General features: G+C 61.0%; 2 protein-coding genes across 3 annotated transcripts in view; one reads left to right on the forward strand and one right to left on the reverse strand.

The window, feature by feature from the left end:
• Nucleotides 1–4,492, forward strand: part of LOC112402447 (double C2-like domain-containing protein gamma) — a 5,822-nt gene extending 1,330 nt beyond the window's left edge. The window contains 14 exon segments of the mRNA XM_024749378.1: nucleotides 301–388; nucleotides 536–864; nucleotides 1,027–1,045; nucleotides 1,270–1,330; nucleotides 1,405–1,476; nucleotides 1,694–1,751; nucleotides 1,754–1,796; nucleotides 1,885–1,931; nucleotides 1,934–2,019; nucleotides 2,109–2,162; nucleotides 3,525–3,679; nucleotides 3,787–3,843; nucleotides 3,963–4,105; nucleotides 4,183–4,492. Of these exon segments, the coding sequence (XP_024605146.1) occupies nucleotides 301–388; nucleotides 536–864; nucleotides 1,027–1,045; nucleotides 1,270–1,330; nucleotides 1,405–1,476; nucleotides 1,694–1,751; nucleotides 1,754–1,796; nucleotides 1,885–1,931; nucleotides 1,934–2,019; nucleotides 2,109–2,162; nucleotides 3,525–3,679; nucleotides 3,787–3,843; nucleotides 3,963–4,105; nucleotides 4,183–4,313 (1,343 nt within the window). The 3' untranslated portion in view covers nucleotides 4,314–4,492.
• Nucleotides 4,493–4,835: 343 nt separating this feature from the next.
• Nucleotides 4,836–10,276, reverse strand: NDUFV1 (NADH:ubiquinone oxidoreductase core subunit V1). Of its 2 annotated transcripts, XM_024749342.1 has the most exons (10): nucleotides 10,121–10,276; nucleotides 8,936–9,018; nucleotides 8,692–8,862; nucleotides 7,804–7,987; nucleotides 6,777–6,966; nucleotides 6,126–6,338; nucleotides 5,816–5,982; nucleotides 5,424–5,505; nucleotides 5,094–5,239; nucleotides 4,836–4,989 (listed from the first exon to the last, which is right to left on the reverse strand). In XM_024749342.1, exons 1-10 carry the CDS (start codon nucleotides 10,190–10,192, stop codon nucleotides 4,903–4,905), a joined length of 1,395 nt encoding a protein of 464 aa, XP_024605110.1. In that variant the 5' UTR covers nucleotides 10,193–10,276; the 3' UTR covers nucleotides 4,836–4,902. The 2 variants fall into 2 exon arrangements, with proteins under 2 accessions (XP_024605110.1, XP_024605109.1); XM_024749341.1 differs by having other exon boundaries at nucleotides 4,983–5,239.
• Nucleotides 10,277–11,000: the final 724 nt, after the last annotated feature.

An 11,000-nucleotide genomic window follows, 5' to 3' on the forward strand; every position in this document is an offset into this window, starting at 1 on the left:
TCCCACATGCCTCCCCCCACCCCTCTGTCTCCCCTACCCCTTCCTCCCCACACTCCCCTCCCATTGCCCCTCATACCCCTTGTATCACCTCTGGCCCTCCAGCCTCACCTGGGAGCAGGGCCACGTGATGGCGATAAAAATAACTCTCCGGCTGTGTGTGAATTGGGGAGGGTTGGGGGAGAAGGAGAGAGGCTGGGCCCCAGCACTAGGGAAGGGGCCCTTGGGGTGGAGGGCAGGGAGCTGCTGGTCTCCTGGGCCCCAGAGAAGCGTTCTGAGTCCCACCCCTTCCCCCGTCCCCAGGGCCACACTCTGGCTCTCTGGGTCACCTCCGTCAGGCGCACACCCAGCACCGCAGCGACCCAAACCAGATGGAGGAGCTCTCAGAGCGGTAAGTAGCCCAGCCGGCCTACCTGCCAGCCCACGGGGTCCCCCTCCCGGCTGGAGGCCCCCACCCTGCCGACCTTGACCTTGCGCTCTGTCCTCAGGTCTCAGCTGCTGCCCAGGACCCCCCCGCCCCCCGCCAACACCCTCAGTGATGCCTCCTCGCCCTGTCTGGTTGGCCTGATGCGGTGCCCTCATCTCCGGTGCTCAGGGGCTCCTCTGAGTGCCGCCTCCATGTCCAGGCCCCCGTGGCAGGCACGGCGGGCTGGGGGCGGGTGAGCGTGCTGGAACACGTGGCTATTGACGTGAGCCTGGGCCCCATCCGGCCCATCCACCTCATTTCCGACTACTTCCCGCACTTCTACCCCTTTGCTGAGGCCACCCTGCACACCTGAGACCTACACCCTCCAGTGACCCCCACCATTCACTCTGCATCCCAGTCCCAGCCGGACCCAGAGCCAGAGGGAGACTCAGACAACAGCAGTGAGTGGGCGCAGGGGACAAGGGGGACCCTCTGGGCCCAGCCCAGCCAGGATGGGGTCTGGGGCATCCCCAGGCTTCCGACCTGGGGAGGGGCGGGGCAGGAGGCATGGCGCCGGGGCGGAGGTTGATGTAGAAGCTGACCTGCCAGCCACCTGCCCTTAGCCACCCTCGGCACCCTCGAGTTCACGCTTCTTTTTTTTTTTTTTTTTTTTTTTTGCAGTACGCAGGCCTCTCACTGCTGTGGCCTCTCCCGTTGCGGAGCACAGGCTCCGGACGCGCAGGCTCAGCGGCCACGGCTCACGGGCCCAGCCGCTCCGCAGCATGTGGGATCTTCCCGGACTGGGGCACGAACCCGTGTCCCCTGCATCGGCAGGTGGACTCTCAACCACTGCGCCACCAGGGAAGCCCCACGCTTCTTTTTGACACAGACAATAGCACAATGCACTGCACAGCTCACCGTGCCAAGGTGAGGATGGGGCGGCATCCCTGGGTCCCAGGTGTGGGCCCCGGGCCTGTCCCACATCCACTGTCTCTTCCCAGGGCCTCAAGCCACCGGCCTCGGGCTCCGTGGACACCTATGTCAAAGCCAACCTGCTGCCTGGGGCCAGCAAGGTGAGGGTGAGACACAGGCCCCTACTGCTGTCCCTTGGCCGCACAGCCAGCCTGGAGCACCCACCTGGCCTGCCATGCCCCTCTTCCCCAAGGCCTCGACCTCAGACAGGGAGCCCCCCGTTGCTGGGATGTGCAACTAGAGGCTATATGAGGGAGGGGGACCAGGCTGGGGCCCTGGGGCCCGACAAGGCTCTGACCCTCCCTGCTCAGCCCCCAGGCCAGCCAGCTGCAGACACGCATGGTTCGGGGCACAAGGGGGCCTGTCTGGGAGGAGGCACTCATGGCTTCACCCTCCAGGACACCCGGCGCAACACCCTGTGGTGAGGATAGGGCCTGGGCCACAAGGGGGCAGGGCCGAGGTGGGGGGTGAGGGCTTGCCTGGCCAGGTCTGACCTGCGTGGCCACCAGGCTGTGCGCCTGGGAGGACCCACAGCTGCAGCAACGGCGGCGGGCGCCTCGCTGCGGGAGCTGCGGGTGCCCCTGGGGAAGCTGGTGCCCAACCAAGGCAGGAGCTTCGATGTATGTCTGGAGAGGCGAAGGCTGGCGAGTGGGCTGGTGCACAGGGTGGGGCATGCAGGGAGGGAGACCTGGGCAGTGTGCAGCCAAGGGGACCGGGCTCTCTGCTCTTTCAGACCAAGAGGCCCAAGAGCCTGGACACAGCACGTGGCATGTCTCTGTATGAGGAGGTGGGTGGGACGGCAGATTCCAGCGAGGACTGGGGGGGCAGGTCTGGGCTGGCCCAGGCTGAAGTGTGTCAGGCAGGGATTGATGTGGGCTGGACAGGGGTCCAGGCCCAGGCAGGCTTGGAGAAACTGAGGCCATCTCGCTCACTGGCCCTGTGAGCGCTCATAGTCTCAGGGAACAGCCAGGCCCCAGGGGCTGGGCAGAGGGTGACTTCCGCTGCCAGGGCAGCCCAGGGGAGCTGTGGGGCACTGGCACAAGCCCTCAGGGGGCAGAGACACAGGCCAGCTTGAGGCAGAGGCTGAAGCCAGTGGGATTTGTCCCTGGCCTGAGCTGGGAGGGCAGGTCAAGGTCCGGGAGAGAATGGATATGGTGGGGCTGCATGGCTGCTAGGTCTGCCCGAGGCAGTGTGGGTACCACACTTCTGGGGCTGGTAGTCACAGACACAGGCCCTTGGCAGGAGGCAGTGATGGTGACCGCAGGGGATTTGCAATAGGAAACCAAAGACCTGGGCAGAACCCCTGCAGCCCAGCAGGCCCCCGGCACCCGCAAGGCTGAGGCAGGGCCCTCCGCAGCTCCTCCGGGCCAGAGGGCCAGGTGCTGCTGCCCCGCCCCGTGGTGGAGCCGGGTGTTGCTGCGACTGTCCATCAGTCAGGCGAAGCTGCGGAGCCCTACTGGGTGGGGCAGGGACCCGCCACAAGCACTTCCTGGCGCAGACCCCACACAGCAGCCCCTTGGCTCACGGAGCACTCCGTTACTGAGAGCTGAACGCCAGCAAGGTGGCTGGGCTTTCGGCAAATCAAATCCCTCGTTAAGTGTGGGAGAAGCACATTCTCTCCAAGGCATCCTCCCAAGTCCTTTGGAAGCACCAGGGGCCAAGCGTGGCAAAGGATGTTCAGAATCTGGCCGCTTGGGCTGCGGGGTGTGAGGAGGGGGGGCTTTGTAGCTGAACAGACCTGTATGTCCTTGGGTAGAGAACAGCCTCTTGGAGCTGCCTCTGTGGCACCAGGCTTACCCTGCGGGAGGGTGGTGATGGGTACCTAATGGCAGGCCACCCAGGAAGCTCCTAGCATGTTTGTGGCCCTTAGGGACATCAGTTGCCTTCCCCTCCATGACAAAGATGCCCCGAACTGGCCAGTCACGTGGCCTGGCGTCCCCTTCTCAGGCCCTGGAGGATAGAGCTGAGCTGGAAGTTTCCTTCCAGGGCACTAAGCCAGTGACTGTTTTTGTAAATTGAATCATGAAATCAAACCACTGGCCCCTGACTTCTCTGCAGCCAGTTTGCATTCTCACGTCCAGGCCAGCACTGGTGGGTGGTGGGCTACGGGCCACACGTGAGCTGACCCCAAGCCTACCCCCTGCCCGAGGAGGTGGAGGCTGAGGTAGCCGGGGAGGAGCGTGGGCGCCTCCTGCTGTCGCTGTGCTACAGCTCTCAGCGGGGCAGCCTGCTGGTGGGTGTGCTGCGCTGCGCCCACCTCGCCCCCATGGATGCCAACAGCTACTCGGACCCCTTCGTCCGCCTGTGAGTGTGAAAAGGGGTGGACAGGTGGACAGTGAGGGTTCCTCTGAGCCGCTCGGGGCTCAGGTCTCCAGGGCCACACCTAAGTTGACCCCGTTCTTCCCCATCAGTTACCTGCATCCGAATGGAGGGAAGAAATCGAAATATAAGACAGAATTTAGGCCAGGGCTGGGGGGAGGCAGTCCTGGCTGCTGGAGGTGGGAGGAGGGGGTCAACATCCTGCTTCCGAGAGCACAGGCCCCAGCTACCCTGAGCCATTCACCTGTCTGTTTCTGAGGCTGTGAAGGACCCAAGGCTGCCTCCCTCCTGCCTTTCTGCCCCCTTCCCTGCAGGAATTCTTCTGCACAGGCCCACGGGAGGAGCTGGCACAGAAGACACTGCTGGTGTCTGTGTGGGATTATGACCTGGGCACAGCTGACGACTTCACTGGTGAGTGGGAATGTCGGGGAGCTGGGGCGTGGGCCCAACGGACTCCCACACGGCTCCTGACCTGTCCCCCAACCCAGGCGGGGTGCAGCTGAGTAGCCAGGCCAGCGGGGAGCACCAGCAGCACTGGCGCAAATGGCTGGGCCGCACTGACCACCAGCTGGAGCCGTGGCACCCGCTGGACGGCACGCGCCTCCAGCTCAGCGAGTAGCAGGGGCACCCGGCCTGGCCCTGCTCACCGCCCGTCCCCGAGACTGACCCGCGGCCGCCTCCGTGGAGCTGCGAGGACCTGGGGCTGCCTCACCCACCATGTCCACCCCTAGTCAATTGCTTCCTTCCTTCCCCCCTTTCAAATTCACCCCACTGCCAAATTATGAAGAATAAACCTCTCCTCCAAACCAGACCGGACAGCTGGTTCTTTCCCTGCCCATCGCCTCACAGGGAAGACTGGGCCCTGTCCTCCTTGCTTCTATCCTCCAGAGGCCTTCACTGGGCCAGGCCCAGGTCTGCACCCCAGGCCACAGTTTCCCCCTCCCCACCTGCTTCTTGCACTGAGGGGTCAATGCTCAGGATGGTCTACGACAGACTGACGCACAGGAGGCCAAGTGTAAATTCACAAGACCTTGTGCTGACCTATCCCTCCCAAACCTCCACCTCCGTCTGGGAAATAAGCCTCCAGGAATAATGGGCCGCAGAGGCAGAGTGAAGAGCAAGGCCACAGAGAAGACGCACCGAGTGGACAGCACTTGCTTTATTGTCCAGCCGTCCAGGCAGATGGATGCTGGCCCAGCACGGCGGGCTCAGGAAGCGGCTTGCCTGGCCTGGTGCTGCTGGGCGAACCGCTGCATCCGCTCCTCGAGCTCCGGCCGGAAGTGTCGGATCAGGCCCTGGGGGTGAGGGTCAGGGTGCTGGGTGCAGCAGGGCCTGAAAATCCCCCAATGCCCGGGCTCTCAGTACCACCCCCAGCACCACGCAGCAGGGCAGCGAGTACCTGCACGGGCCAGGCAGCTCCGTCGCCCAGGGCACAAATGGTGTGGCCCTCTATCTGCTTGCTGATCTCCCACAGGGAGTCGATCTCAGCTGGCCGGGCGTCCCCCTTCACAAAGCGGGCCATCACCTTGTTCATCCAGTCCACACCTGGGCCGTGGCAGCAAGAGAGGGCCTGGTGATCTCCCTAAGCCGGGGTGCGGGCCACAGGGAGGGTGGGGCTCAGAGCAGCCACAGCAGGCTGGGAAGCAGCAGCTGTTTATTCAGGGTCCAGTGCCCGGCCCAGGCCTGGCGCGAGCCACAGAGAAAGCCCCAGCCTGCCCAGCACGCTTACCCTCGCGGCATGGGGTGCACTGGCCACAGCTCTCGTGCTTGTAGAACTCGGTGAGGCGGGCGATGGCTTTCACGATATCCGTCTGGGGAGACAAGGGACAGTGAGAAGGCACCCAAGGCCTGAGCCTCAGCGCCCCCCGGTGGCACACCCTCCTGATTCCAGCGGCACTCTGGCTGTCTCCTCCCCCTGCCGTGGGCATCCCGCCCTGCCCAGGCTCCACGGGCGTGTCCCCTAGAGAAGCCTTGCTCCCCACCTCTCCCACCTCACTGTATCTCAGGTGATACGAACCAGGACCCAAGAGCTGGCAGGAGTTCTCCGAGAGGCCCCGGAAGGGTTACTAACCAGGCTGGCATAAGGCAGGGACTGGGTGGGGTGCATGGGCCAACCCTTACCGAGCGGTCCATGACGATCACGGCAGCCGTGCCCAGGCCCGTCTGCGCCTGCACCAGCGCGTCGAAGTCCATCAGCACCGTCTCACACACGGACTTGGGGATCAGTGGGGTGGACGAGCCGCCAGGAATCACAGCAAGGAGGTTGTCCCAGCCACCCGTGACACCCCCTGGGGCCCCAGTCAGTCCCCAAAAGGATGGATGGTCAGGGCTGGGGCCGGCACACCTGCCTAGCCCTGAGCCCAGGACCTCTGCTAGCCCCAGCCTCAGCTCCTGAGGCTCTCCCACCCTGCTGGCTGGCCCCAGGCCTCACCGGCGTGCTTTTCAATCAGTTCCTTCAGCGGTATAGACATCTCCTCCTCCACGGTGCAAGGGTGGTTGACGTGGCCAGAGATGTTGAACAGCTTGGTGCCTGAGTTGCGTTCGCGGCCAAAGCTGGCAAACCACGCACCCCCTCGGCGGCAGATGGTAGGGGACACGGCCACTGTCTCCACGTTGGCCACGGTTGTAGGGCAGCCGAACACTCCTGTGGGGGAAATGGGATGAGAAATCGGTGGCTTCCAGTGGGTGGGGACAGGTTGCGGCGGGTTTCCTGGCAATGGGGTATGTCCAGGGTCCTGCTCCGGTGGCAGAGAGCCCTGCTTTCACCCCTTTGTTATTCTCGTCCCCCACCGGACCCCAGATTCCAGCAGGAGCTGCGCTGCCTTTTCACCATCCTGCCCCGAGTTCCCGGAAGGTTGGAGAGGACTTGGGTATCTGACATGGGAGCTGAGGCAGGATGAGGGACTGCAGGTGGCACTGGTGGAGCCTCTATGTTGTTCCCACCCTGCTCTCTGTGTCAGGCGCCCAGTGCAGAAGGGACTCAGAAATTCCCTAAGAATGACCAGTGGGGACCTGAAACCAGATCCCGGACTCCACAGGACACAGGACAAGGCCCAGGATCGGGCCAGGTGCCAGGTCTTACCCACGTCTGCAGGGAAGGGAGGCTTTAGGCGGGGCTTGCCCTGCTTGCCCTCGATGGACTCGATGAGCGCTGTCTCCTCCCCGCAAATGTAGGCCCCAGCCCCACGCACCACAAACACGTCGAAATCATAGCCGGAGCCGCAGGCATTCTTGCCAATCAGACCAGCCTCGTAGGCCTCTCGGATGGCTACCTGTGGGACAGGGGTGTGAGGACACGGTCCCCAAGGGCCCAGGAACACTGTGTGTGGGAGGGAGGGGCACTGGCCCAGTGAGCCCATCACCAAAGTCCAGAGCGAAAGCTCCCTTTGGACGCAAGCAGAGGACGCTCTGGGAGGGGTGGGGGTTTTACGATGCGTGTGCTACTTCTGTAATAACAGTTAACCAATTCTCCAACTATATGTATTTTTAAAGACTTTAAGACAATAATGAAAAATTCAGCAAGTAGTTTCTCCAGGTGGTGGATCTGTGGGAGAGTTTCCTTTTGTGTGTGTGTGGTTTCCTATCTTCATAATGAACGAGTACTGCTTCTGAGTAGAAGAAAAGACCCTGGAGGCTTATTTTTAAATATGTAATAATAATAACACTTACACATCATGCTACCATGTGCCAGGTTATTACTCCCACATCCTTCATCACTGTTGTGTAGCAGCCTAATAGAAAGGTGAGGCTTTGGCCCTGGACCAACTACTACAGGCATCACTGAGCTGAGAATTACTGAAATGACCCCTTGACCCTCCAGGAAAAATGCCCATATGGGAGTTCTCCAGCCTACCCCTGCCCCAGGAGTCATGGAGCCCTGGAAAGAGTCATGGAGCCCAAGCAGAAGCTCTGGAACATACAGAAAGAGACAGAGGCATTGGGGGCCACGTCCCATTCAGGACACAAGGCATGCAGGAGTGATCACCACTCTCCTAGTGCGACCCCAGACAGATCAGCAGCTAAAATCTAAGAACAACTCTGCCTAGGATTGGGGCATGTAAGTGCACACTGAGCACCTTCTCCTCTGTTGACGCCCCACCTCTGCCCACCTGTAGATTGGACGCCTCATTGTAGAATTCCCCGCGGATGTAGATGTAGGCAGCACGGGCACCCATGGCCCGGCCCCCCACTAGGCAGCCTTCCACCAGCTTGTGGGGATCATGGCGCATGATCTCCCGGTCCTTGCAGGTGCCCGGCTCCCCCTCGTCCGCGTTCACCACCAGATACTTGGGCCTGTGGGGGCCAGCAGGTCAGTTAGCCTACAGGGCCATCAGGGTTGGGCCTTCAACCACATGCCACCCCACTCCACCCAGGGAAGCCTCCTCTGACAGCCAATCCCTCTTTGTCCTCCTGACATGTTCCCAGGGGCTCTGCTTGCTCACCACCGATGACAGGGAGCTCACTGCCTATTCCGTATTTTGGTGGGTATGACCACAGGAAAAATCTTTGCTTTCCCAAGAGCCCCAATCTGCTTTTGGTCACAAAGGGCATTCCGTGAACCTCCACCGTATCTCTGGAGCCAAAAGGAGGCAAAATAGCTGACATTCAGCCTTTGCTTTCTAGGTGCCAACCACAGTGCAGGCCAAAAGCTGTACGAACATTCTCTTTCATCCCTGCACGATATAATATCCACTTACAGAACAGAAACCTGAGGTTCGGAAAGGCCAGAAGACTGCCCAAAGATATACGACTAAAAGGCAGAGCTAGGCATTGACCAGTTAAGTCTGACTGAGTCAAAGTTTTGTGTCGATTCTGCTTCCCCCCCAGTCTCCCCTGAGGAAGACCAGAGAGAACTGGATCCTACCTACCTGAGCTCTGGTTACGTTTTCCCATTTCATTCACTCTTAGTTTCCAAGGAAACAGCCCAAAGGCCCAGGTAAGCCACAGCCACCCCCAAGGTCTCTCCTGCAACCCCATTTCTGCCTGCCTACACACACCTGCCATCTGAGGGCTTATTCATGAAGCTCCATTTAAGGCCAGTTGGGAAGCCAGCACCTCCACGGCCCCGCAAGCCCGACGTCTTGACCTCACCCAGGATCCAGTCAGGCCCCTTCAGCAGAATCTCCTTTGTCTTGTACCAGTCACCTCGACTCTGGGCACCTTTCAGCCTGGACAGAGTGGGGAAGGCAGTAAGGCGGAGGCCCTGCCTCGGGAACCACCAGCCTAAGGGCACCATCTCACCTCCAGTCATGGCGGCCGTACAGGTTGGTGAAGATCCGGTCTTCATCCTTCAGCGAGCCAAATGAGGTTTTCTTGGGTGCTGTCTGGGGACACAGAGGGTCAGCAGGCCCAGCAGAGCTCTGAGGTCATGAGGGGCCAGGCCAGAAGGTACAGAGTTTTGAGTCCCCCGGATTAGAGAGAGCTGGGCTGGGAGGAGGGCAGGGGCCTAAGCCTCAGAACCCTTCATAGCATCATAGCTGCCATCACCACTTAGTAAGCACTTCCTGTTAGCAGGCACGAAACTAAGTTTTCTATATCCAAGACCCCATTTCATCCTCATAACCTTGAGACAGGAACGATTTCCTCCATTTTACAGAAGAGGAAACTGAGGCTCAGAGCAAACTGAGCTTATGAAAGGCACACAGCCCAAAGGAGCAGATGGAATCTAAGCTCAGGTGTGTCCGTGGCCAAAGCCCACACCTGAACTGTGCACAGCACATACTACCCCCCCGAGCCCAGTGTGATGCTATGTCCATTTACTTGTCTGGCTGTGCTGCTGGACCAAAACTTGGTTAGGCCAAAGCCTTGTGCTACTAAACTCTGCTGGCGACAAAATGCACTTTTAGAAGGAAAAGAAATGCCTCACTGCGGCTGGGACACAAGATGACGGAGGGAGACTCGCTCGGGATAAAACTGTTGAGGAGAGATGGGTCTGGAATTCCACGTGACCCAGTGAGGAGCACCCCAGCAGAGGGCTAAGGGGACCTGGCTTCCAGTCACCCAACCCCTTAAAAGCCAATATGGGGATCGGAGCGCTGAACGAAGAATGAGGAGGCGCACGGCGCTCTCCAAAGCTATTGTCTGCATCTGTAAAATGGGTCAGTGGCCCCTTCACGCCCTACAAAGCTGTGGCGGGAAAGGAATGAGATAAGGACGCTTTGCCACCTGCAAAATTTTCCGTTAAGTCGCGCGGCTGTTAAATAAGGGAAGCCAAGGGGCCGGAGGGCTGGGGGCGGGGTGAGTCAGCCTCCCGTTTGGACCCGTTCCCCTTCTACACCCAAGCCGGATCGGCAACCTTCCTGCCGGGCTAGGGAGATGAGAATGTTCTCCAGAAGGCACTACAGACCCAAGGGATGGAGCGCGCACAGGCGCGGCAGCGCGAGCCGGCCCGCGAGCACCCCTGGCCCGAGCCAGATCAGGCCTCACCGTATCGCCGCTGAATCGCACACACACCCGTGCGGGGAGCGACCCGCCGAGCAGCCGCCGTGCCGCCAGCATCGCGGGGGCCAAGCCGGTCAGCTCCAGCTGTCACCTTCACGGCTCCGAGGCTGAGGAACCTGCGCGACCTGGACGCTAGGCGGCGCACAGGAAGAACGTCACGCGCCCTGGCGCCGGCGGCGCGCCCAAACTTCCCTGCACCGCACCCGACCCGCCCTTGGCCCCGCCTCCTCGTAGGAGGGCGGAGAGGCCGGAAGTGCTCTGTCTGGCGCTGAGGCTGCTGGGAGATGCAGTCCCGCGGGCTTTCGGACCTCCGTTCTCCCTTCGCGGGATTGGTATTTACTCTCTTGCTCGCCCGCGCTGCTCCATCGCATTAGCCCGTGGACCCTCAGCCTTTCAATCCCCAAGTAAACAAACCTCGCATGTCACCTTCTGCTGGTTCTGGTGTTTTCTGCAAGTTCCGCATTTCGCGTGCTCTTGTTGTACGCACAAGCGTATAGGGGAAGGAGGAGAAATCAGATCGGTGACAGCTCGACCCTCATGACCGCCTTGTAATTATTCTGTCCCCGTCCAAGCCCTCCCAGACTATGATTTTCCCCTCACCCGCTACGGGCACCCCTGGGCTCAGAAAAGGATTGCTCATTAGCCGCAGGGAGCCGGGGCAGACTGGGGGTTGTTGGCGGAGGTCTCCCCAGAGGAGGTGTGTCTAGAGTCCTAGGTTGGGGTGAGGCCAAGAGGGTGGAGATAGCCAGTGGGTGGCACAGCCTCTTGCTGTAGTGCTGCTAAACTCTCCCAGCCATTCCTTCCTCAGCCCCTGTCAGGAGAGGTTGGCACTTGATGCTCCTGCACAAAATCCTGGAGCGGCTCC

Source organism: Neophocaena asiaeorientalis, unplaced genomic scaffold (assembly GCF_003031525.2).
Source record: "Neophocaena asiaeorientalis asiaeorientalis breed wild unplaced genomic scaffold, Neophocaena_asiaeorientalis_V1.1 scaffold43, whole genome shotgun sequence".
Taxonomy (NCBI): Eukaryota; Metazoa; Chordata; class Mammalia; order Artiodactyla; family Phocoenidae; genus Neophocaena; species Neophocaena asiaeorientalis.